The sequence below is a fragment of the Dermochelys coriacea genome, chromosome 10 (assembly GCF_009764565.3).
Source record: "Dermochelys coriacea isolate rDerCor1 chromosome 10, rDerCor1.pri.v4, whole genome shotgun sequence".
Lineage (NCBI taxonomy): Eukaryota > Metazoa > Chordata > Testudines > Dermochelyidae > Dermochelys > Dermochelys coriacea.
The window spans coordinates 49,667,688-49,695,529 of record NC_050077.1 but is presented as its reverse complement, the minus strand read 5'-3'; the positions used below and the strand labels follow the sequence as shown (position 1 = coordinate 49,695,529).

The window sequence follows — 27,842 nt, the reverse complement described above, 5'->3', positions numbered from 1 at the left end:
AAGAAGACATAGATAGAAAAGAATGTATGGGATCAGTTTTTGTAACACCCAGCAGTGATGGGGAAGTGCAAAGGCCTTCCTTTACTCTCCCATCAACATCTCACAGTTGATAGCCACCTTGGCCACAGCAGCCATAGGGACTGTTCAAACTGTTGAAAAATTGTCCTCTGCTCATTCTATCCCTCCATCTTCTAATATATCATTCAGTACAATTATATCTGCCATTCGAGCATTACAATCCCATTTCAATCAATTCAATGGTAAATTAGATTGGTAGTCTCTAAAATTACTTCTTTGGAAGAGAATGTCTAAAAAATAATAAATTAAAAATTTTGGCTCCCAATTCTATAAACATTTATGCATTAGAGTAACTTATAATTATATCATTTCACGTAATGTTTGGATATTGATTCTTTCTGAGCAGTTAGATGGCTCAGATCTCGTTCATAAAACTTCCTTTATTGTTTCAAACAATTTTGTGAAGAAAATTTCAATAATCTTTGCAGATTATTAAAACTTTCTAAATTTCATTTGAATTTCTCCTCCAGCTGCTGCTTTGTGTAAAACATTGAGAGTTACTTTCACTTCACTAACTGATAGAGATAAAGCATGTTTGAACAATGCAGAAATAAAGGAAATGTTACATTTTGCCTGATATAGCTCAAGTTCACAAATGTTCAGAAAGAAATGGTTGATGTTTAAATCTGAGTTATTAACATCATTTAGGATTGCCAGGTGTCCGGTTTTCGACTGGAATGCCTGGTCAAAAAGGGACCCTGGCAGCTCTGGTTAACACGGCTGCTCAGGGTGCAAAATGTCCGGTCGGCAGCGTGGCGGAGCTAAGACAGGCTGCCTGCCTGCCCTGGCTCTGTGCGACTCCCAGAAACAGCCAGCATGTCCGGCTCCCAGACACAGGGGCGGTCATGAGGGGTCCGTGCATTGCCCCGCCCAGAGTGCCGGGTCTGCAGCTCCCATTGGCCGAGAACTGCAGCCATTGGGTGCTGTGGGGGCAGCACCTGCAGGCATGAGCAGTGCGCAGAGCCCCCTGGCCCCTCCATCTAGGAGCTGGACATGCTGGCTGCTTCCGGAAACCGCCTGAGGTAAGCGCTGCCTGGAGCCCACACCCCCTCCAGCATCCCAATCACCTGCCTCAGGTCGGATCTCCCTCCCACAAGCTAACTCCCTCCCTGAACCCGCACCCCATGCCCCCTCCCACGCCCCAGCCCTGAGCCCCCTTCTGCATCTAAACTCCCTCCCAGAGCCTGCACCCCACACCCCCTCCTGCAGAACCCCCCTGTCCTAGCCCTGAGCCCCCTCCCGCACCCAAAATCCCTCCTGTAGCCTGCACCCTTGCCTACTTATCCCTGGCCCCAACCCAGAGCCTGCACCCCAATCTCCTGCCTCAGCCAAGTGAAAGAGGGTGGGGGAGAGTGAGCGATGGAGGAGGGGGGGATCGAGTGATCAGGGGTCGGGGCCCCAGAAAAGGGGGCATGGCCTCAGGGAGGGACAATGGGCACAGTAAGGGTGTTTGGTTTTGTGTGATTAGAAAGTTGGCAACCCTAATATCATGTATTATTTGCATTTCAGTAGCAGCTATAGGCCCCAGCCTCATTGTACTAGGCAAACGTAAAAAAGAGAAAATCCCTGTCTTAAAGGACTTACTATTTTTAAGATTCTGGTCCTGCACAGACTTACGCATATTAACTTTACACACTGAGAGTGGTTCCATTGACTTCAATGGGACTTCTCACTGTGTGTAAAGTTAAGCACATACCTAATTCTTTGCAGGATTGGGACCTATGTGATCAGCTGGTATAACTACAGCAGTACTTTCTACGTGCAAAGCTTAGATTGAGAGAAGACAGGAAGAGGTTGCTTTTTGGATTTTGATGAAGCTAAAGCTTGGCTTAACTCATGTCTGAACAATGTGAAGGAAGAACAGAGTGATTAGAAGATAGATGGGTCAGGGGACAATTATGGCACAGTATTCTTTCTGATTTTCAGTAAAATGTTTTGATATGTTGTAGCATTTTTCTGTATATTAATTCATTCATTAATACATGTGCTATCATGTATTCCTTGCAGTTTCTTACAATTTTTGGGAATACTTGGCAGCTGTCTGTTTTTTCTAATATAGAATCCAAAGTCATTTAAGGACTTATACTTGACAAACTGTAATTCAGGGGGTGGGGAAGAGATCATTATTTCTTTGAAATTTTGTCTTTACTATTTGTTAATCACTATGATTTTATTGACGATTGTGATTGAAAATAAATAAAATAAAATAAAATAAAATAAAACAAAATAAATAAATGGAAAAAGTGGATCCTTAGATTGATAGTGTGTGCTGAGTATGTGAGTTTAGTGCTTGAGCGATAGCAATGCTCTTTACATTAGGAAAGAAAACTGGGGTGTTATTAGAAAATCCATTTCAAACAGCTTCATGTTAGATTGTGGTCCCTTCATGCCTTTCAACAGCAGCTCTGTAATGCTACCACACTATCTCTGAAAACAAACATCTTTGAGGCCTGTGCCATTATCATCAGGATTTTTTTTAATTCATGTTAGGAGTTGGTGGTGGCTCTGCACATTTTGGGAAGTTATAAATGCCTGTAATGAAGGCAAAGGATTCCTCATCAATCGTATTCTCTCTGTAGAGACTCACTGATATTCTACTTGTTTAACAGATAAATAGTTGAACACTTAGGCCTACATTGTGTCTCTACATTCTCTTCCCACAGTAGAGGCTCACCACTATGGTAGGAGATCTTAGAGACTGACACAAAGACTCTGGGTGTGCAGGCCAGAGCAGTGGCTGTTATGCCTTTTACAGGATACAGTGTGTGCAGCTTCCTGTGCCAGTCTGGTTCTGATGGCTAGTACAGAGGGAAAGTGCTGAACTTGCCTCTCCATATGCACTTTAAGAAGGCTAGTTCAATAACTATGCATAATAATTACACGTCAGGAGTCCAGGGCTCTGACTAGCTTCCCTTCAGCTATTGTGCAAGGCTAGTCAGACTGACCCTTAATTAAAAAAAAAAGTATGTTTTTCATCTTTTATGTGTTTACACTATTAGGAACTGTAAAGTACTGGGAGATTAAGTCCTCTGTGCTTGCCGATCAGAAAAGTGCACTGTCAGATAATCATATGCAATTAGACATGCTAGGTGGCTACATTTTTGATTCAGTCCTCCTCCCTTTGATTCTGTGAATGTTCCAATACATCACAAATACCTGAGCCTCCCAAAACACAGACACACTGGAGTTTAAATTGCCTGTTTATCACTGTCATGTACAGGCAAAGCAAATTTACAAAATGCATTTTCTAGTCAATTTTATTTAAAAAGGAAAATGCACCACTTTCAGGAGCGAATGCTGATTGTTACTATATCTGAGCACTGGCTCTTTGTAATTTACACTCACAAATGCATTTTTAAATGGTTGGAGAAGAGTGAGCTAACCCTAACTTCACCAATAGAATATCCCCCAAAGTCTTTTAAATATACAGAAACTGATAGTATCCACGTGGCCCTGACCCTACAAACATGCATGAAGTGAAATGTGTCAGCTGACAGTCTTGGAGACTTAAGTCCCCTGCTTCATAAAAGAATTGGTACAGCATAGGCAGCAAAAGGGGAGGCTTGCTGCACACCATACCACCAGTGTGTCTCAAACATCATCTGGAAAAACATTTTGAAGGTGTGTGAGGGTAGTTCAGTTTCCATACCAGTTAAGTCTTTGGCCTCTTTCTTGGGATGGGCAGCAAGGGTGGCAATTCATTCCAGTTGGGGTGATGTTTCTCTATGACATGGGATACTTATCTAAAAAATAAAGTGGTGTGTCCCTTTTCTATCCAAAAGTGCTCCTCAGTTTCCATATTGAGTCTATGCACGGCATCTCCCTTCATTTTTTATTTCCATTCCATGCTTTGATATTTGTAACCTGGTTTGTGTTTCTGCTCTCATGACGATAGATGAACACCTGACTTTACCCATGCTAAAAATAGCAACTTATTAGTCCTGTTCAGTGACCGATTGTCATTAAACAATTGGAAGAAAGGATGTATTGTTTTCAGAGTGAGTTGGGAGAAGTAAATTCATTAACTCCACCAAACCAATGAAATTTACCACTAGTCTGACAAGTTGTGCTGTAAAACCAGTGTTACCAGGCATGTGCGAGTATGAATTTTATTTATTTATTTATTTATTGCCTTTAACTCCAATAAAGAATATTCTCTTGTGCTAGGAAAAAAGTTTATAATAAATAATCATAATCAAAGGAGAGGAACTCTGAATTTATATCCTGACATTTACAGTAGATTATGCATAGATTAAGGCTCAAGATCAGGGTTGATCAAACCGGGGGTCAGGACCCCTCAGAGGGTCACGAGGTTATTACATGGAGGGTTGCAAGCTGTCAGCCTCCACCCTAAACCCCACTTTGCCTCCAACATTTATAATGGTGTTAAATGTACAAAAAAGTATTTTTAATTTATAAGCGGGAGCTGTACTCAGAGGCTTGCTATGTGAAAGGGGTTACCAGTAAAAAAGTTTGAGAACCACTGCTCAAGATGATCTATGCAGAACAAAACATCACTCCAAGTCATCTGAGCTGCTTTACAAGGAAGTGGTGTTTCTATGTATTCAACCCAAGTGGCACTATATTTTCCTCCTAATCACTCCATCTGTGACTTTCAGAAGAGCAATAGAATAAAGGGTGGTTTTGGTACAGGACGGTTTGTGTGTATGTTCAGTAACACAGAGCTCATAATCCATTTACTTCACCCAAAGAGTTACAGTTAAATAGATAGATCTCTCCAGATCTCCACATTCCGATTTCTCATATGATAGGTGTCTCATTAATCTTGATTATTATGATAACAATCTTATGATGTTAATTTAGATAGGAGTATTACATTCTAGGAAGTAATTACTGTGCTCATGCAGCAGCCATTTTTTAAATATTAATAACTTGGGGTTTTTTTAATATCAAAATGATCTAGCCCAAATTGTAAACTACTCACCCAAAAAGAGTTTCATTTTAAAAATCAAACTTATTTTTTGTAAGAAAAGTACAAAATAGCATCTGTAAATAACTCTTGTACCACATTTTATTTCACCCAAAGAGTCTCGGGATGATACCCAATGTCTCCTAACTAGCTCACAGTGATGCTACTTCAAGCAAAGGTGAGCTGGGACGCATTTACTTTTGAATCCATCTATGCTTCTCTATTTGATGGCACAGAAGGATTGTTAAATAGCAAATTGAGGGTTTCTTTTTCTCCCCACCCCATAAGAGCCCAGAAGCAAGGGATCAAGACTAACTCCTGAACTCCAATACCTCATATTACATTACTAGGCAGCCCTTTTCCCTCTCCTCCCCGCAGCTGCCTTTTTTTTTTTTTTTTTTTTTTAAAAACAGCCAAACTATTTTTGAAATTTTGATTTGGAAGTTTTTATGGATCTAATTTTCAAAAGTGCTGAGCATCTACTACTCCAATGGAAGATTTTTTTTTTTTAATTACTACCAAGCTTAGAACAGCAGCAGCTCAGGCAACATAATTTGCACAAACTATTAACCTCTGAAAATATGGGCTTTAAAATTAGAGTTAGTCCTGAGGTGTAAAGTTCCAATCCTGCTCCAATCTTTCCCCAAATTTGGTGTGTAGGTATGCATAAATGTTTGGAGTGTTTGGGTGGAACAGGGAGGGGAGATCAAGGCCACTGGGGAAATCTGGATCCAAATATAGATCCAAACTTCCAAGTTCAAGAGTTTTTTTAGATCTGAGGTTTTATTTCAGGCCACCATTGTTATTTAGAATGAAATATTACACACTCTCCTGTACAACACTGTAAGTTACTGTTATAGCAATGAAATATATAGTTAAGACTAAATGCTGTAACTATTGTAATCAATGACAAAATGATGAATGACTCCCCTTAATATTTTGTTAAAGATGACAACCAATCACTTTTAATGAAACTTCAAAATGTAATGACACTTTTGAGACTAAGTGGCACAACTGGGAGAAAACATCAGGAAAAGTTCTCACAAGATCCTTGTTCTATAAGGAGAAAATGGCATGTATGTAGATGTATATGTGACATGTACAAAAGGCAGGGGGAGAACTCAGATCTGATTAGAGATGAGCTGTCAGCTCCTGGTCTTTGTTTTACAAACAAAATAATGTGAAAACTGAAAGAGGCAGCTGATTAAACTGCTGACTATAGACAAATACTAAGATTTGTACAATATATACTGGCTGTGTAATTGACAAAAGGAAATGAAAAGCCAGAGTGTCTCCTCACAGCACTCAGAGATGAGAGTCTGAAGACAAATCAGTCACATGTCTGAATTCATAAAGCAGTTGCATTTAAGAGAAGGTCTGAACTGAAACCAGCAAAAATTTGGCATTCAGGGGAGTGTCTAATTGCTCTTCAGACACCCACCCCTCACGCTCCGAGACACAGCTTCATGAATCTGGACAAGTGCTCAAGTTTTAGATAGGGCAGGTCAGATTCCCTCAGTACTAACAAATATTTTGTCAAAAAAAGGAAAATGCAGTGAAATCAGCAGAGACACATTAACTTTTCCTGTCTGTAGGCAGTTTAATGAACATAAAGTATATTTACAGGCATCCACTGTACTACTTGCAGTTAGAAAAGATTGCTGATGTGAACCAGGCCCTCGTAGGGTCTCATCATCTTCCATGTAGAAGTTTCTATTCAAACCTTCACTGTGAGCTTCCATTTAGGAATCGAGGATTCTAATCTCTTATGTAGCTAATGACTACTGGTCTCCATACTTCAATGACCACAATGACATTATAAGGCATTTTATATATGGAATAATCATCCCCAAGTATTACCTAAAATTTTAAAACAGCATGTGGGAATTTCACTCTGTGAGTCACATTAGCATTAATGAGAGTCAGACAACTAAATACCTATGTACCCCTTTTAAACGGTTTAGAGAACAGCAGTTATGGTCTATAAAATCTGATGTAGATATTAAGGGTTCTAGACCACCCACCATTAACTGCCAAAGGTTTTAGAGGGGCAGATTCTTCTCTATTAGTGACAATTAGTCCTATGTCACTGTTAAGAGTAAATAAACAAAGCCATGCCCCATGCAGGATTTCCCAAGCCCTACTCTGTCCTTCCATTGTAACAGGCCAGATTATAGTAGAAATTCTGCTGCCTTTTTACCCACGTGCTACTCTGAATCTTTATTACAGGGTCCAATAAGGGAAAAACATGGATCTTGATTTATTAATTGATCAAAAACAAGCACTGAAAGAAGCTAAGATAATGGGCATTTAGCATCTGGTCCAGTGAAGCATCAGTAGTTGAACTATGAAGGCATGATAAGTGATAATGCACTCGATGGAAAAAACTATTATTACCCTGTTCTGTAATAACTGTAGCTTTTGAAGAAATGTTGCATATGTCCATTACGCTCTTGGTGATGGTGTGCCCAGCCACTGAAAACTTTTTCCCTCAGCAGTACCCACTGAGCAGCTCAGCTCTCTCTGCTGCTGCACACCACAGCATGCAGGTATAAAGTGAAGAGCTGACCCAGCCCCACTTTATTCCTTCTTGCTGTAACTCCAATGAAGAGAGGTAGGAGGGCAGGTTGTGAAATGAAGGCATGCAACACATCTCAAATAACAACAACAGTAACGGAATAGGTTAGTAACAGTTTTTTCTTCTTTGAGCGGTTGCACATGTGCATTCCACTCTTGGTGACTCACAAGCCATAAGACTGTGATCCTGTAGGCAGGATCAGAGTCTATTTCAATAAAGATTGGAGAACAACTCAACCCACTCTAGCATAGTCTCTTGAGATTGAGCCACAGCACAGAGGGAGGCAAACATGTGGACCAAGGACCAGGCTGCCACTCTACAAATGTCTGCAATGGGAACTTGTACCAGAAAGACCATCCTTGCCAATTGTGACCTTGTCAAATGAGCTTTGACTGTGTCAGGTGGGGCAACATTACCTAAATCACAGTACATGTATATGTAAGATGTGATCCAGGAAGAAATTCTCTGGGTGGAGAGTGATTGATCTTATTCTGTCTGCCATTGCTATGAATAGCTGGAAGGATTTATGAAAGTGACGGATTCTGCCCAGCTAAAATGCCAAGTCTCTTCTGATGTCCAAGGTATGCAAACGCTCTTCCTCCCTGATCGTACATGGTTTTGGGTAGAAATACAACCAAATAAATTAGCTTGTTGATTTGGAAAGAGGAAATCACCTTTTGGACAAACTTCAGATGAGGACTCAGGTAAACCCTGTCCTTAAAAAAAGATCGTATCTGGAGGTCCTGAAATCAATTGCCTAGGGACGCTGTGGAATCTTCATCATTGGAGATTTTTAAGAGCAGGTTAGACAAACACCTATCAGGGATGGTCTAGATAATACTTAGTCCTGCCTTGAGTGAAGAGGACCGGACTAGAAGACCTCTTGAGGACCCTTCCAGTCCTACAATTCTAGGATTAGCTCCCCTACTTTTCTGGCCGAGGCAATGGCCACCAAAAATGCTACCTTCATTGATAGATACAGCAGCAAGGAGGTAGCTGAAGGTTCAAACAGGGAACCTATACATCTTGACAATACTAAGTTTAGATCCCACAGGGGTTTGGGATCTTAAACTTCAAGGTATAATTTGACTAAGCTCTTTAAAAACCATATGGACATGTAACTGGAGAAAATAGGTTGTCCACCTTAGGATGGAACTCTGAAATAGCAGCCAGATATACTCTGATGGAACTAACTGCCAACTCTTGGCTTTTACGTATAATAAATAGTTTAGAATATGTTGAACTGATGAACTGGTCGGTGATACTCCATTCTGGTGAAACACCTCCATTTAGCAAGATAAGCTGCTCTTGTAGAAGGCTTTTTACTATTTAGCAGGACCTCTTGAACACTTTTCAAGTGAGCTTGCTCTCTGCTGTCTAGCCATGGATAATCCACACAGTTAAGTGAAGGGACTGTAGGCTTGTGTGGAATAGGAAACTGTGATGAGGAGGTTACTTACCAGAAACTGGAGGTTCTTTGAGATGTGTGGTCCCAATCTATATTCCACTGAGGGTTATGCGCCATGCGCCCACAGCTGGAGCTTTAAAAAGTAGTAGTGTCTGTTGCTACAAGCATGTGCCCTTGTTCTGCCTCATGGTTTCGACCAAGGCAATCAAGGGTGGGGCGGATCAACCACAGCCTCAGTTCTTTTCCACTGCAAATCAACCAGATCTGCAGCAGAAGGGAAGGAGGGTGGGACTGGAATACCAATAGGAACCACACATCTCAAAATACCTCTAGTTACCGGTAAGTAACCACCTTCTTCTTCTTCAAGTGATGGGACCTATTGTATTCCACTGAGGGTGATTGACAAGTAGTACCTAGTTAGGAGGAAGGTGCAAGGAAGATGCTGGAATTGTGGAATGGAGGACAGCCGCACTGAACAAGCTATCTGGTGCAGAGTCTTGCACTAGGGCATAATGGGAAGAAAAGGTGTGTACCGAATGCCACGTGGCCTCCCTACATATGTCCGAGTGGCATGTTGTGAAGTGTGGCTGTATTTGATGCTTGCACTCTCGTGGAATGGGCTAGTACCACAAGGAGTGGAGACAGTACCAACAATTGATAAAGTGTAATGCACCCTGAAACCTACTTGGAAATTCTCTGAGTGGAGATGGCCTGCCCTGTAATCCTTTCTGCTATAGCAACATATAGTCTAGGAGACTTCCTGAACAGCTTCGTCCTCTGTAGGTAAAAGGCAAAGGCCCTATGGACATTGAGGGAGTGAAGGCGCCGTTCCTCCTCTAAGGCATGCAGCTTAGGAAAGAAGACAGGTAAAGTGTATGGCTTGGTTGAAGTGAAAGCGGCAGAAACTTAGGATACAAATGCAGGGAAACTTTGTCCTAATGGAACATGGTGAAAGGAGGGTCCACGATCATGGACTCCAATTCGCAGAAGTAATACCTATAGGAATGTGACCTTCAGGGAAAGAAGGGAAAGGGAACAGGAAACCAGAAATTTGAAGGGCAACTTCATCAGTGCTGTAAGGACAAGGCTGAGGTCTGCCTGGGGAGCGATGGGTTGAACAGAAGGATATATCTTCATGAGGCCCTTCTAGAACCAAACAGTCAATAGATGAATGAAAATGGAGTACTCCCCCCCCAGAGGGGGTGGAAAGAACTAATGACTGCTTCATGCATCTGGATGGAACTGAGAACAAGCCCCAGCACCTTCAGGGATAGGAGATAGTCCAAGAGGAGAGGAATGCCTACCGTCTCAGGAGCAAGACCTTTCTGTTGGGCCCAGGAGGTGAAATGTTTCCATTTGGCTTGTGTAGGAGCACCTTGTCGATTCCTTCCTGCTACTCGAGAGGATGTCTTGCAGTGTCAACTAGCATTCTTGTGCTAGCGAAGATGACCATCCAAAAACCAGGATCTCAGGTGATATGTCTGCAGATCGGGATGTCTAATCCTGCTGTTTTGTTGTGTGAGCAGTTCTGGGAATGTCGGTAGTGGGAGTGGAGAATGCTTTGACAAGGATAGAAGAAGAGGAAACCAGAACTGGCAAGGCCAGAATGGGGTGATTAGAATGACCATCGCTTTCTCCTGCCAAATCTTGTGAAGGACACAGAGCAGGAATGGTAGGAAAGGGAAAGCAGTTGACCTGGCCTGACCAGCTGATGACTAGAGCATCGCTTTGGGAGTGGGCATTTGGTGTTGGTGTGGGAGGCAAAGAGATCTATGACTGGAGTCCCCCAAGAATGAAAGTCCACAGTTGTGTAGTTCCCATTTGTGGTTGGCAACCAAAGTCTGCTGTGAGCATCTGCAAGCATGTTCTGAGTACCCAGAAGTGGCAGTCTGGCATATTGAACCATGTAGATGCAAGAGGCCATATGACTCAGAAGCCTCAAAGCTGTTGTGAATAGGTGAACCTTCAAATTTATAACAATTGATCAAATTGCCTGGAACCTGGAATGCGGACTGCACTGGCTTGAGATGAGTCCAGTACAGCCTTAAAATCTCTGTCCCCTGAGCTGGGGAGAGGAGAGACTTTTCTGTGCTGATTAACAGTCCCAGAAAATTGAACGTTGACTGGATATGGGCAATACTGCTCTGCACTTGCCATTTGGACTGGCCTTTGACAAGCCAGTCATCTAGGTGGGGTAAACCTACACCCCCAATCTTTTGAGGAATGCAGCTACTATTGCCATGATTTTTGTAAAGATCCTGGGAGCTGCTGACAGGCTGAAAGGTGAACTGGTTATGATTTTGACTTACAAGAATTCTGAGGTATTTCTTTTGAGCTTGATTGACTGTCACATGGAAGTAGGCATCTTTTAAGTTGAGGGAGGCATACCAGTACCAAGGATCTAGGAAAGGGATAATAGAAGCTAGGGTGCAAAACTTTATCTTTTTTAAGAATTTTTTGAGATGATGCAGGTCTAAAATTGGTTTGTGACACACTTTTGCTTTTGGGTTTAGGAGATGTTGGAAATAAAACCCCTTCCCTCTGAGACCACATAGAACCTCTTCTATGGTCCCCACGCTAAGGAGCAACAAACTTCCTGGATAAGGAGTTTCTTGTGAGAGTGTTTCCTGAAGAGGAATAGGAAGAGAGAATGGCAGCGAGGGGCAGAAGCAAACTGGAGAGTATATCCACTTCAAAAGTGCTTGAGATCCACTCGTCTGACGTAATCTGGGACCAAGAACCTTGGAAGTGGAACAGACAATTTGCAAAGAGATATGGAGACTAATATGTTGACTTCAACTGGCCCATCAAAATTGCCTGCTTTTCAGTTCCTGAGTGTCTTGAAGGGCCTGGAGCTAGAGGTGAAACAGCAGGAGGGGTAGGTCTATGCCTCTAACCCCTGGACCTCTTTTTTGATAGGCCCTGCCGAGGAGGAGTGGGATATCAGTGTGTCTACTGTGACCGATACAGTTTCAGGACTGGAGCAGGTGTGTATACACCTAAGGACTTCAGGATGGCTCTAGAGTCTGTAAGTCCGTGGAGCTTGCTGTCTGTCTGGTCAGAGAATAGAGAAGGACCCTCAAATGGCAAGTACTCGATAGTACAAGCCAGGATGATCCACACATGTCCACTGCAGCGGCTGTGGTTCTAGCTGCCAAGTCTGCTGCGTCCAGTGCTGCCTGCAGTGAAGTTCTTCAGACTAGTCTGCCCTCATTGACCATAGAAGAGAACTTCTGGCTAGCATTTCCAGAAGCAGCTCCTTGAACTTTTCCATGGAGTGCCATGAATTAAAATTGTATCCTCCCAACAGAGACTATTGGTTAGTGATACAAAGCTGCAAACCCCTGTTGAATAAACTTTCTGCTGAATAAATCTAGCCTCTTAGTGTCGTCTGAGTTGGGGGTGGCAGCCTGATGCCCCTGTCGTTCTCTCTCATTAGTTGCTCTGATGACTAATGAGCCTACAGGTGGGTGATAAAGATACTCAAACCCTTGGGAGGATACATAGTACTTTCCGCCCTCTTAGAGGTGGGAGGCAAAGAGGATGGAGTCTGCCATAAAGTCTTTATCAGCTATAGCATGACCTTGTTAATTGGCAGAGCTACTCTGGAGGGACCCACTGATGATCAAATGTCAACCAGGAGACATGAGGACTCCCTGACCTCTTTGACCTGTACACCTAGGTCTGCAGCCACTCTCTTTAACAACAACTGATGAACTTTAAAATCAGCAGAAGGAGTAGAAGTCATGCCAGATGAAATGGCTGCATCTGAATAGGATGAAGAAGCAGCCAAGACTGGAGGGGATAGAATCTCTTCTAATCAGCTGTTGTTCTCGTTCTGGAACCTCCTCTTGATGCTCGATACTGGGCATGGTGCCAGTCTCTGGGGATGGAGCAACTCTGGATGTAGATTCAAGCATACTACATGAGGGTACTGAGTATGCCTGGTGTGGGGAAGATATGGAAACTGGGGGAAGACCCCTAGAATTCCAAAATGGCCACTGATACAGGGCAGGGCCCCTCTGTCCCAGCCATATTTCCAGGTTAGGTCTCATCGAAGTAGGGTGATCAGATGTTCTAATTTTATAGGGACAGTCCTGATTGTGGGGGCTTTTTCTTATATAGCCGCCTATTACCTCCCCACCCCAACCCAATTTTTCACACTTGCTATATGTTCACCCTACATTGAAGGGTCATGGTGACAGGTAGGAAGAGAGGATCTTGTGCAGACTGGTGGGTACTCCTTTAGGGCTGTGATATGCAAGGTCCCACCTCCGAGTCTGATATTGAGGATTCTCCTTTCTCTGACTACGTGGATTCTCCTTTCTCTGACAAGTTGGTGCTGGGGAGCTGTGTGAGAGTTTGGCAATGGATGGAGTGATGCCATCATAGAAGACTTGCCTTTGGATGATACAGAAAGGCTGCCTGTCTGGGGAGCAGACAACTGCAGTACTGGAAGTTGAAATGCTGGCAGAAGTGGCAGTAGTGCTGAAGGACTGGACTTCTGTAAGGAAGGAGACACTGCCACCATGAGGCAGAGCAGGTTTCTTGCCTCTGCAAACACCTCTGGGATTGTTGGCACCAAGATGCTCTCTTGTTGTGGTGTCAAAGAAGTTGACGCTGCCCCATGTGAAGCTAGAGCGGACTTAGGTACCGATTTGGAAGAGGAGTGCTTAGGTTTCAGGTGCACTCTACTCGACTCCTTCTCAACCCTCTTACCAGACATAGAAGGTGGAGATGGTCCCCTGGTTGGTGCCACTTTGGAAGCAGGATGAGGGAGAATAGTGAAATCCTGGCACCAAGCTGGAGGTGCACTTCTCCCTGAAGTTGCAGCACTCTACACTGAGTCAGACCAGGAAAGCCTAGTCTCCCTATCCTTCTTTGTTTGAACTCCCTGAAAATCTCGCACTGATCCTTCACGTATGTGTCCCCAAGCACTTCAGGCAGCTATTGTGTGGGTCATTCACTGACATAGGCCTGGAGCAAGAAGCACCTGACTTGAAACTCCTGAGGCGTACCTCGGTAGCATGAATAGAAAAAAAACCCAAACAGGGAAAACAACAAGTCTGAAAAACGTATTATATATAAATGTTACTAACTATCCTAACAACACTAAAGACTAACTACACACATACACTACGGTCACAAAGGCTGGGAGAAAGAATTCTGGTACAGAAGAGTTCCAATGACTGTCATAGGCGGTGAGAAAGAACTTAGGTGGGCTAGGGGCAGTTCTGCCCTTTATACCTGTATGCAGTGGCACACAACTGGAGGGGAAGCTTGACCTGCCCAATGGGTACCACTGAGGGAAAAAGTTTGAGAGTCACTTGCTGGGTGCACCAACCCCAAGAATTGAATGCACACATGCAATCACTTGAAGAAGGAATTGATTGATCCAGTATGGTAAATCCTATGTTTCTAGTGCTCATAAAGAATGGGTCAAAGGATGCAGAGCAGTGGTCAACAACCTCTATATTCTGTGATAGAAAATTATGGGGAGAGGAAAGGCAAAGAAGGGAGATATGAATATTAAGCTCTAATTATATGTGTCCACCTTCCTTTCTACTGGTGCCCATGTCAATACATATCCTCTACAGTTGGGGTCCTTGAAATCCAGTCTATAACTGTACATTAGTTTAACAAAGCTAGATTCCTTGATCTCTCCATTTCCGTTGTCTATCCTTTTCCCTCAAGGAAGCAAGAATTTCATATTAAAAGACTCTAAAAAATGCTCTGCATTAGCTTTTATTTTTCCATTATGAGTCCAGTCAGCCTAGAATACTGTCAGCGGACTTCCACTTTAGCAGCAGGGAATCTCATTTTTACTATATCCTATGCATTTTACAAGGCCTCGGTGAACCTTAAACGAGATGGATATGTGGGGAATGAATTGCAGAATGATGAAAATGAGAAACACTGAGGATCACAAACACTGCACCATCTGTGCTACTTTGTTGTATTATACAAAAGCACTACTGCAAATGAAATACAGTGTCAAATGAAAGCTTTCAGAGTAGCAGCCGTGTTAGTCTGTATTCGCAAAAAGAAAAGGAGTACTTGTGGCACCTTAGAGACTAACAAATTTATTAGAGCATAAGCTTTCGTGAGCTACAGCTCAGTGAGCTGTAGCTCACGAAAGCTTATGCTCAAATGAAAGCTTGCTAATCCCATATTGATATCTTGTACTTGGCACAACCTGCTTTCTAAGAGTCCAGTTTGATCACTGACCCCGTTTCACTGATCTGGCTTTGGGAGTAATGCTTTGCTCTTTTGCTGGTATGCCAAGATATAAAAACTCAACGCTACTGTGACTGCACTTATAATGGATTAAGTGTTTAATGTATAAAACTGTGGCTCAGTCCAAACTATAGGGTATTGTGATGATCTGCAGTAAGACTTTTGCCAGGAAGGTCATTCAATTTAGAGTCTGAGTTACCAAAAAATATTCTCATGCCCTAACAAACTAGACAAAGATAGGAATATACATTTTTTTCAGTGGAAGGCAGCCAGTCAGCATTTTACTTATGTTTTGTTATGTTTTATGCTTGAGGAATGAATCTTAGCAAGAACTTTAAGGTCATACAGCTTTCCAGGGAAGCTCCCACCATCCTGAAGCAAGGACTCAAGATATAACAAAGCCATAAATTATGGTACTTGCATTTCCATACACTCCCAGCCTGTTTACCCCATTATAATCCCCGGGCCGCTCCACCTTACCTCCAACGCAACATCTGACTGCAGCCAAAATATTACACACACACTTCAGGCCAGGACATCCTTAATGGTTCCTGCTGCCTGATTGTTCAAGATGGCTTCTGAACTATGATCTCAGGTATGCATAATAGTGTTCAATAATTTTTTGTGCTGTTTCAGTCTTGATAATGTTTGAGATTGAATTTTAAAAGTGGAAGTAGTTTCCACTCCAGTTTGCTCCACTGCATCACTGAAACAGTAATTACCCATGTTCACAGTCCAAACCTGATAAGATTCTCAATAATCACTTATTTCTGCTCATGATCTTTTACTTAGGTCCATGCTATAATGCTGCTTTATTCAGTATGTTCAAGGATAACACCCAATACTGGGATGAGACAAGGTGCACTTGTCCAATACACTTTACAAAAAGCTAGTTCTCACTGCTCACTTGCATTTCACTACAAACCTGGAACTGTTGATAAGGATCCTGTTCCACTGCTATGAAGGAACACACACAGACACATTGACCCAGCTCTACCAATTATTTAGAACATGGATTAGTTCTTGTTTGTGAAGAGAAAATACCTAAGGGCAAGGAATTTTATAAAAGCTTTGTAAGGAGATCCTTGTTTTTGCTTGTTTAAAATGTAATTCTGAGCTGACTGGAGCCATTGTTTTGGTTTGTATCATTTCAGTCAAAGCAACTTGCACATAGTTTGGTGTACCTTTTTGCAAAGGATATTTATTAGTGGGAGATGGAAATAATGGAAATTTATATCACAAAAGCTATGGCTAAAAACTGCACGCTCATTTATTCAGCAGGCAAGCATGTCCTGACACATGCCATGGCTAAAATTGCACACCCTTACAAACAGTTTTATTCCTGCAATATCTAGGCAAAACAGATGAGTTGGGGACAGGATGGTTTTCCATCACACCTATTAAATTGCCATTATTTATTAAAATTAATAAAACAAAAAATGTTCTGGTATACTCATCTGCACAGAAGGTGCAGTCTACTGGGATGCTTCTGAAGACTCAATTCAGCAGTAGTCATTTGGTAAAAGTCTAATTCTTAATACTACTGCAATATAGTTTTTGCTTTTTTATATAATTAGAAACCATATCCCTTTTGAAGATTCAGAAACAATGTATAATTTTTGTACTTATGGATAACAACACTTAACATTACATATAGTTTTGTATAGTTCATTATATTTTGTTTTCTATAAAGTAGTAACAAAAGGAGAAAAAAATTCCATTTTTAGAAATTCTTTCAGATCCAATATAAAGTCATAGAACCTAGTAAGAGATTGTCAAGCCCTGGGCCAGATTCTTAGATGATGCAGTTTGGCATAGCTCTATTGAAGTTAATGGAGCTGAACATATTTACGTGAGCTGAAGATACGGCCCCATGTGTATAATTCTTAAGAGACCTTCAAGATAGATTTTGTATGATTCTTTTGCTATTATAAGTTATCTAACAATAATAGGCAGTCCGTATTATGGGTTCCTTGTAGGATTTGATCTCAATATCTGTATTTTTTCATTCTTTAAAATGCCAGAAGCATAGCCCATTCACACTGTAGATGGATGATTACAAAATTTAGTTAGAATAAAAACATCTGTAGGAGAGTAAAATCCTGCTATTTTTGTCAATGCTCTTAATTTACAACAGTTCATTGGATTTTGTTTGTTTGTTGTTCTTTAAATTATATGTTTTTGAAAAATCATGATCCTGAATTGAATCTTGTATATCAAGGCTCACCCTGGAGCCAAATGTTATGGTAGAGTTATAAACCCCTTTAAAAGTGAGTTTATAATAAAACCCTTGACTATATTTTAGAGAATGGCATTGCAATAAAAAAAATCCATCAAGGAAACACAAATAAAGTGAGCCAGTCTTGGTTGAAAGCATAATATTTGAAGATATGAAAGGGAGAAAATGGAAAGACAACAGCAATTCCTTTGAGCTAGCACTACATTGCTTACAAAGAATCAGTGAGCATTTGTAGTCAAAGTATCTTACTACATTACATTCACTGCCAGGGAAGTTTTTTTCAAGCCTAACGTTTCCTCTCACCATGACAGCACAACAATCCATAGTGACCTGTGGTTCAATGGCATGTTATGGATCCTTCACTCTAGAGTCCTTCATACCTATTAAGTTACAGTAAATTCCTATTAGTTTGTGAACTGATTTTCAAGATAACAATGTTTCAGGTAATAAAAGAAAAAAATAGCATACATTTGGCTACACTCTCTCCTTTCAAAATACATTTAAAAAACAAACTCAAAAGCTCTACTGCATGTTTGGAAAGGCTTTAAGTCACTTTCATCAATGAAACATTTTTATTCAGTGTTTAATGTAACACTTCCGTCTCTAGATCTGCTGGCCTGTCGTAGTGCAAGAAATAGCAAACCACCTGCCACCTCTTCTTGGCAGATTATTTCTGCATCGTTACAAGCAAAAAATCAATGAAAGACCGTTGATTTTGCAACCAGACAAGATTGCCAGACAAATAATACATCATAAAGTTATTCATGTCCTGGTTCTCAATTGTTTTGAGTCAGCGGACAGTTCTCTTCATCATCTTATAATGGCGTCCATATTACATCTGTGATCTTTGCAACAAAAAAGGACCTGGACGGCTGAACAAATATAAACCCAATAGAATGTGGCAACACTTCAGTGCAATATGTAACCTTGAAAAATCTCCTAAAAAGATGCCTTTTCAAATTCAGAACCTATTTTATATCAAGTTAGCATTGACGTTCTTGCTTTCTAGCTTCTCATTCTGTTTTAATAAATAAAGGTGGTTGTGAGTAATAATTACATTTTGCCCTTCTGTAGTACCATCACTCTGAGAAGCTCAACTTGCTTTATAAACATTAATGAATTTAGGCTCACAATACCCATGAGAGGTAAGAAAAATCATAATTTTCATTTTAAACTTGGGGAAATTGAGTTACAGAGATTCAGTTGCTCAAGGTCACATAGAAAGTCTATGGCAGAGCAATGAATAGAACATAGGTTTCTTGGCTCCCAGTCATCCTTCATATTAGAGCACATCCTATCAGATGAACATTATCATCTCATTAGCAGTGGAGGTGTGGGCACCCAAAGGGAGGGTGAGTAAATCTCCTATATGAATCACAAACATGATAAAATAACACAACCCCTTTATTAGGTAAGATAACTGTTCATTTGCATATGAAATAAGTACCTGGATATTTTTCTGTCCAGGACTGCGGAATGGAGTATTCAACAAAAAGAGTTAACTCTTTTTTCACTGAAATACAGCACTAACCAATCAACATTCCTCAGTTCCATTCATTTTTAATATAGCACGCAAGGCCACACCAATGTCAAGATAGGGCTTCAGAATGGCTGGTGAGAATTTAAGGGTTTGTAAGGGAATGGAAAGGTATGCTAATTAAGAATGTATATTAATAAAATCCACAGACAGCCAGATGTATAAACCTTTGAAATCACTCCTAATTAAAAATGAGAATTTGGTGACTCTGCATGCAAATGAACTTAAAGGTTCTACTACTGAAGGCTTCCAAGAGCCCACCTGCACACAGCTGTTTATATCATTCTTATGTCATAACATAATAGCTATGCTAAACAGCTAGTAAGAGAGTTAGTGGCTTTTAAAAAATTGCCCCAAATGTACAACAAACAGGGGATTCAGCTAAAAGTTAATTATGCCATTGACAACAGTGGTACTTTAAAGAAAGAAGGGCCAGTAGCTGCAGATTATTACTGTACATGGATTAGCTATAGCAAACAGCACAATTAGGTATACTGTAATACACAGGGTTTTATTATTAATATTACTGATGTCTGGGACAACCATTTTTGAAACCTCCTTCTTACCTTGACTGCATAATTGTTGAGGGGATCTTTTGCATAAGAAGCTGGGTAGTAAACTGCATCACCTGCTTCACAGCATGGCCTGTCACTGGTTAGCCTGAAGTCTGACCAGCTGTCCACTCCAAATCGTAGCTGGTCTTTCTGTCCAGCCATGAAAAGATCTTCACATTGGTTTGCCAACTTCTTCAGTGAATCAGTATGAAGGCTTCTAATTTTGCCTACCACCTCCTCTCGGTTCTCAATTCCTCGATAAAGTGCTTGCCTCTGTGGCTTCTGTATATTCTTGCTCTGCTTAGTCCAAGAGATGCATCTCCCAGACAGAGACTCCATGCTGTTGGAACACCTATTCTTAATATTGGGAGTGGTTAGGCTAGAAATGCTATTGGCTGTTGAGCTGGTTGCTTTTCCTTTTCTTAAAGGCCTATCCAAGGAATCTCCTGACTCATTGTCCAATGCCTTGAGTTCTGAGCTGATTGAAGAGCAGGCACTGCTTGCTTCCCAGTTGGTATCAATGTCATATGTAGGGTTGGCCACAACACAGAGATTGTTCTCCAGGGTCTGCTTCTGGAGTTCTTTGGGGATCGGTTCTGTGTTGGCTCTCAAAATGGTTTTCTTTGGCAGTGGAGGTGGTGTTGGCTGTAAGCTGTTAGTTGCCTCTTGGTCTGCTATTCCTCCAAAGGCAATGGCATCATCCAAAGCTCCCTTTGGCTGCCGGGGCTGCTTTGGAGGTATCATGGCTGCCCTGGACTGACCTGTGTAATAAAAAACAAACAAACCCAAAAGCTTTAGAACTCTTTGGATTTACTGTGACTGCATATTCACACTTCACAAAGAAGTGTAAGTGGGCAACTGAGAAAATAGCTGGATGATGTAGATGACCACAATCTCCTCAAATCCAAGTCTGACAAAAAATGAAGGTGTGAGGCTGGTGCTTAGAGGGATAAAAACTAACATGACTAAACCAGCACCAGATGTATACTATCACATATAGAATACCTTGATTTGTTTAACTGGGCCTGTGCATAAAACAGGTTTCAATGCTATCATCTTACACTTCATGAGCTTACTTAAAACATGAAAGAGAATGCAAATCGGAAGTATGGGCTGTAAAGCCTAGCATTCTGGACGAATTCCAATCTGAATAATTACATTCTGTCTCCCTTAATTCCCCCTGCAGGCAGCTGATTAGAGTATTCTTCCTCACTTCCTGTTCTAAACTGTTATGTACTTTGAGTGGATGCTTCTGTATTTCACCCCAGAGGTGTCTACATTTTACTGGTGGATGGAGTGATCCCTCTTTGTATATACCCATGGTAATTTGTAAAACACTTTGGGATCATCTGATCTGAGTGGGGCTACATACATTCAAAATATTATAAAACATAAACCAGGAAACCTACAAGAAAAATAGCACACTGTAGATATCTAGGCAATGATATCAGAGATAATCAAGTTTGTCTCTGCAAATTCATTAGTAACTTCATAACAAACAGAAGAGTAAGAGCCTAAGTCTGCTACCATTTAATTGACAAGATTTTCCCCACTAATTTCAGTAAAAGCAGGACTGGGTTCTGGGACTGCAGAAATATACCAGCTTACTTCCCTTCTCCCCCTCCTCCCCCCACAGCCCTCAATATCAGAGATTAATAGAAATAGTAACGATCTCTGACACCCATTTCCCTTCCTCATTTGCCAGTGGCTGCTGTATTGGGACTATTACGTGCATAGACATCCTGATCTAGAACCAGTCAAGAGATTCCAATCTGCAGTTTTGGATACACAAAAAACCTGAATTTCCACTGACAACCTGTGCTTCCTGAGAGGATAAAACTTCCAGTAATGTGTTTTGGGTGGATTTTAGAGAAGGCAATTATGAATCCTTCAAAAATTGGGGGGTGGGATGGGGAGAAAAACAGGATGAGTGACAGATTCATAGATACTAAGGTCAGAAGGGACCATTCTGATCATCTAGTCCGACCTCCTGCACAGCACAGGCCACAGAATCTCACCCACCCACTCCTACGAAAAACCTCACCTATGTCTGAACTATTGAAGTCCTCAAATCGTGGTTTAAAGACTTCAAGGAGCAGAGAAGCCTCCCTCAAGTGACCCGTGCCCCATTCTACAGAGGAAGGCGAAAAAGCTCCAGGGCCTCTCCAATCTGCCCTGGAGGAAAATTCCTTCCCGACCCCAAATATGGCGATCAGCTAAACCCTGAGCATATGGACAAGATTCACCAGCCAGATACTACAGAAAATTCTTTCCTGGGTAACTCAGATCCCATCCATCTAATATCCTATATCAGGGGATTAGTCCTATTTACCCTGAATATTTAAAGATCAATTACTTACCAAAATCACATTATCCCATCATACCATCTCCTCCATAAACTTATCGAGTACAATCTTAAAACCAGATAGATCTTTTGTCCCCACTGCTTCCCTTGGAAAGCTATTCCAAAACTTCACTCCTCTGATGGTTAGAAACGTTTGTCTAATTTCAAGTCTAAACTTCCTGGTGGCCAGTTTATACCCATTTGTTCTTGTGTCCACATTGGTGCTGAGCTTAAATAATTCCTCTCCCTCTCCTGTATTTATCCCTCTGATATATTTATAGAGAGCAATCATATCTCCCCTCACCTTCTTTTAGTTAGGCTAAACAAGCCAAGCTCCTTACGTCTCCTTTCATAAGGCAAGTTTTCCATTCCTCGGATCATCCTAGTAGCCCTTCTCTGAACCTGCTCCAGTTTGAATTCATCCTTTTTAAACATGGGAGACCAGATCTGCACACAGTATTCTAGATGAGGTCTCACCAGTGCCTTGTATAATGGTACTAACACCTCCTTATCCCTACTGGAAATGCCTCTCCTGATGCATCCCAAAACCGCATTAGCTTTTTTCACAGCCATATCACATTGGCAGCTCATAGTCATCCTATGATCAACCAATACTCCAAGGTCCTTCTCCTCTTCCGTTACTTCTAATTGATGCGTCCCCAACTTATAACTAAAATTCTTGTTATTAATCCCTAAATGCATAACCTTACACTTCTCACTATTAAATTTCATCCTATTACTATTACTCCAGTTTACAAGGTCATCCAGATCCTTCTCTGAATTGGCAATACCTCCCAGCTTTGTATCATCTGCAAACTTTATTAGCACACTCCCACTTTTTGTGCCAAGGTCAGTAATAAAAAGATTAAATAAGATTGGTCCCAAAACCGATCCCTGAGGAACTCTACTGGTAACCTCCCTCCAGCCTGACAGTTCGCCTTTCAGTAGGACCTGTTGCAGTCTCCCCTTTAACCAATTCCTTATCCACCTTTTGATGTTCATATTGATCCCCATCTTCTCCAATTTAACTAATAATTCCCCATGTGGCACGGTATCAAATGCCTTACTGAAATCTAGGTAAATTAGATCCACTGCATTTCCTTTATCTAAAAAATCTGTTACTTTTTCAAAAAAGATTAGGTTGGTTTGGCATGATCTACCTTTTGTAAAACCATGTTGTATTTTGTCCCATTTACCATTGACTTCAATGTCCTTAACTAATTTCTCCTTCAAAATTTTTTCCAGATGTGCTGCTCTGTGAGACAACCGCTCCTTGTATAAAAATAAAATGATGCATTTTTTTCATTTCTAATAAATCAACTGCTATTTTGAGAGGAGTTATTTTGTAAATTTTCTACCACATCTGTTGGGATCATTGACCATAATGATAAGGTAGAAAGCCAATTCCTACAAATGCAATGGAGCAATCTTGGAATGAACTCTATCTAGTTCAGCAAGTGAGCATTTCTATCTAGGAGGGAATAGGAAGTTAAGAGATATTGAAACTATCTGATTATTGGATAAGAGCGGGGTGCCCCACTGAAGGTCTCCAAATTAGAAATGGGCCTGGACTGGAACCCTCAGTCCAAACATCCCAGAACTTTGGGTAGGTTATAATTCAGATTTGAACCTCCTTATCTGGTCTCATACATAATACAAATGTATTATGGAACCTTTTGCAAGGGAATAATTTCCTCCCTCAGATTTTAAAATACATAATTACAGCTGTTATGAATGTAATAGAATCCATGTTTAACCCCCACTCTGCAGGACAAGATGCACTATCAACTGGAATATTGGACCACAACGCTAATAAGATCTTTTAATTAAGAAGACTGAGGAGTTTTGTATTCCTTGGGACTGTGAAAGGCAATGGAAGTTCAGAAGGAGTAAAACACTGTATCTGGAGTTCTTTTTGATAATTTCTTCATGATAATACTGAGAGAGGCACTGAGTTGTGAGTAGGAAGAAACTGTAGGATTTATGTCCACAGAAGGTAGGGTAGCTCTGTTTGGCATGATCTTCAGGAAGGCCACATGTGGCTGCTCTCCCAGGCTATCTCCTCCCACAAAATAAAGATGTCCAAAGACAGGAGGCGTGGAGGATCCAGGTAATAGCCTAACAGTACAGCAAGTAGATGAGAAGGTTAGTCTTGGCAAGGGCTGCAAAAAGAAGAGACACAGTTCACAGCCAGGGCCATAAAAATATTTGGATGGATCCCCAAAGCACAAATTCTAATGAGCTCCCCTTATACAACCTGGAGGTGCCTTCCTTTCCACTTCTTACCCCTTTTTTCTCATCCACCCAAATGTCCATCTTAACTTACATCAGCATCTCTTTATATTCCCCCTTACAAAATCTGTGGCTATGCACCTCTTCTTAAGTCTCCCTCAAATGCCTGTTGACTTTGTCCCCTCTGTCTACACCCTGCCTCCAAGTTCACCTGTCCATTTCCTGATTCCTATGCTCTTCCACAGTATAGCTCCTTACTTACTATATCTGCTGATGGTTGGTGAAAAAGACCATTGCTGCTTGTTTGCTACCACTTCAGCATGCAGTCTCCTAATGTATGTTGCTTTCATGGCTGGCTAAGCCAGAGGCTGCAGCAGAAACTTGGGGAGTAACAGGAAGACATATTAGAATGAGATGCACATGCAAGCCGCAGCAGGAGCCCCTGCAGTGAGGGTAAGCTATATGACTGCTCATCCTGCTGCTCTACTTCCTGTTTGCGGTTTCTCCTCCATCCGCCACAGGCTAATTAGATGGGAAGGAGGTTGGCCCTTGGAACCTGACTCCTCCCGCTATAATAGTTATGGCTCCTGCCCAGCTACTTGGAATCATGGGCATCAAAGTACCATTGGGGTATTAATAATGGGATTTCTGCTCCTTTTTTTGTCTTCCAGCACAGGACATTTGCAAGAAGGCTGATGACAGCCCACTCATCCATCTGGTGCAGAAGGGAGATGTCTGCTGGCAATGATGGCACCCATCAGAAAATTTTACATAAAAGTCCAAAAACAGTTACTGTACACATTTTTCAGACTCAGTTTAAACCATTGCCTCATATTCCCAGTCCATGGAAATGAATCTGTAAGATCTGTCATGCCAGAATATAGATACTTCCCCACAAGGACAAGTTTTTCCTAGTGAAATTCATCCATCTGGATTAAGTAAGTGTTTGAAAAGCTTCATATCTCTGCTGTTTGTATGCTGAGCTCTTAACCCTGTTCATTCTTCTCGTGCCTCTAGGGCCAAGCCTTCTAGTTCAGCTTTCCAAATGCTTGCTACAACATTGCAAGCCCCACATTTTTATGTCATAGAGTCTCTCTGAGGAAGAAAAATGTTTGTCTTTTAAATCCTGCCCCTCTCTCTGTGTAAAGAAAAAAAAGTTATTTTAAACAGAGGTTAGCGGCAGAACAAATGTTTCTCCTCCTTGCCTATCACCTCTCCCCAACTTTCTTAACATCCTTCACTTCACTGCCTCCTGCAAAGGCTCTTCAATATTACAGAATACAGTCTGAACTTCACCCTTGGAGGCAGATGAAGAGGAGGAACAGGCTGCATATTAACTACCATTTAAAAAAGTCCTTACAAGGCTTCCAAACTATGCAAGAGGAAAGAAGTTAACTCTATAAGAGTTTTCTCAACTGAATACAGATGACAGCTTTAAGGAATCGTGCAGTGCCATAACATCTTACATTTGAGACCCTTACAGTGCTTTTTGAACATTCATGCATTAAACCTCACAACATCCTTCTGAGGTCATCACTAGGAACATCATTAAGTTAGCTTTAAAATGTCTTTAATTTTTTCCTCTCCAAGCTACTGATTTATTCTTCATACTTGGATTTGAAATCTTCTCTTGAATTAGCTTTGAATCATAGTAATGTAGGGCTGAAATGGACCTTGAGAGATCATCGAGTCCAGCCCCCTCCACTGAAGCAGGACCAAGTAGGCCATCCCTGTCAGGTGTTTGTCCAACCTGTGCTTAAAAACCTCCAATGACGGTGATTTTACAACCTCCCTTGGAAGCCTGTTCCAAGGCTTAACTAATCTTATAGTTAGAAAGTTTTTCTTAATATCTAACCTAAATCTGCCTTGCTGCAGATTAAGCCCAGGCCTTCCTGTCCCATTACACCTGTTTCTAAGGGGACACTATTGATGGGAGGCGATGAAATCATGCTTCTAAGAGACATGCAACTAACACACCAGGCACTATAAACTCCAACTTCATTCTATTCTCTATTTCTAAATCTTCTCTTAGCAAATAACATGCACTAATTTTATTTATCTTAATACTGCTGCTACATGACACCTTTCTTTTCTGTCATTCCTATTCAGCAGCATGCACTGCCAAGTAGTTTGAGATACTATATATAAAGTGCTATAAAAATAATTGGAGATTTGACTGTAGTTCAGAGAATCCCTCTTTCAAACCAAACAAATTCCTGAAACTGGTCACATAATTGACTCATTAGCTAATGCCTGGTAAAATGTCTGATGTAGCCTCAAATATCATTCTGGGCACAGACATATTTCTGAGAGTCATGTTTGCCTGCTAGAAATAACCTTTATTAGTTCAGTACGCTAATAAAGGACAAGCCCTTTAGGCCTTCTGCCCCACTTCATTGTCCCATTCTCATAATAATCTATACCTGATACCCCTTTATTCTTTTAAGTCTTGTTCTAATTATTTGGCATTACTATCTCTGGTCTAAAGAGAAAATGCTTTGTGGAAAGACATTGGAATTCAAAACTACACTGAAAGTGTTAATTTTAATCCTAATTTTTGGTATTCCAAGGGATGGATAGGCTATTGCTATTCTTATTAATGCTGTCATTTCTTATGTTTCATTGTAGTGACCACAACAGTATCATAGATCTCCCAGAGCAGTAATGAAGGCAGATGAGGAGGTTACTCACCTGTGCAGTAACTGACGTTCTTTGAGATGAGTGTACTCCAGGTGTTGGTGTGTCCCTGTGCCTTCACTTGGAGATTTTGACAGCAGTAGTCGTACTGGTCGTGCTTGCGCAGAGCCTGCCCCAAGCGTTGAGTGTGCTTTAGTAGTACGTGTGCGTGACTGGTCTCCTCAGTTCCTTCTCCACAACGGAGGCTACCCCAACTCCGAAGTAGAGGGGAGGAGGGTGGGTGGTGGAGCACCCACAGGGACACTCATGTCAGTTACTGACAGGTGACTACTACTACTTCTTCTTTTCCTTGAGATGTCCCTCTGGGTGCTCCACGCCAGGTGATTTAAAAGCAGTGTATCTCAAGGAGGTAGGGACTTTGGATCTGGTAGGAATGCGGTGGATAATACAGCTCTGCCCAATCGTGTATCAGTGAGAGGGTCTTGAGTAAGGGCATAATGCTTAACAAATGTGTGTTCAGAAGTCCAAGTGGGCGCTTTACAGATGTCATCCCGGGGAACTTTGCATAGAAAAACCACGGAGGTAGTTACAGATCTAGTGGAGTGAGTCCTGATGCAGGCCGGAGGAACTGCATCCTTTATTTGATAGCACAATCTGATACAAGCAGAGATCCAATTGGAAAGTCTCTGTGTAGAAATAGACATCCCTTTGGAACGTTCGCAATGGAGACAAAGAGTCTGGAAGAACTCCTAAAGGGTCTGGTTCTCTATCCAAATAGAAGGACAAAGCCCTGCGTACATCCAATGTATGCCTTGTCGATTCAAAGGAGTTTGCATGCGGTTTAGGAAAGAAGGTTGGTAGATGTATAGGTTCATTGATGTGGAATGACAAAGACACTTTTGGAAGAAATTTGGGGTGTAGTCAGAGGGTAACTTTGTCCTTAAAAAGTATGTTGTAGGGTGGGTCCGCCATGAGAGCTGCTATTTCTCCTGCACGTCTGGCTGAGGTGATTGCCACTAAGAATGCTGTTTTCATTGAGAGGTGTAAAAGGGAGCAAGTGGCTCGAAT

At 41.5% G+C, this 27,842-nt stretch overlaps 1 protein-coding gene across 6 annotated transcripts in view; it reads right to left on the bottom strand.

Annotated features, from left to right (window-relative positions):
* The window catches only part of PEAK1 (pseudopodium enriched atypical kinase 1), a 223,825-nt gene that overhangs the window by 9,993 nt on the left and 185,990 nt on the right, over window positions 1–27,842 (bottom strand). For all 6 annotated transcript variants that reach the window (XM_043494521.1, XM_043494519.1, XM_043494518.1 and 3 more), the window contains one exon: window positions 19,574–20,322. In XM_043494521.1, coding sequence (XP_043350456.1) covers window positions 19,574–20,322 — 749 coding nt within the window. The remainder of the gene's footprint in view (window positions 1–19,573; window positions 20,323–27,842) is intronic.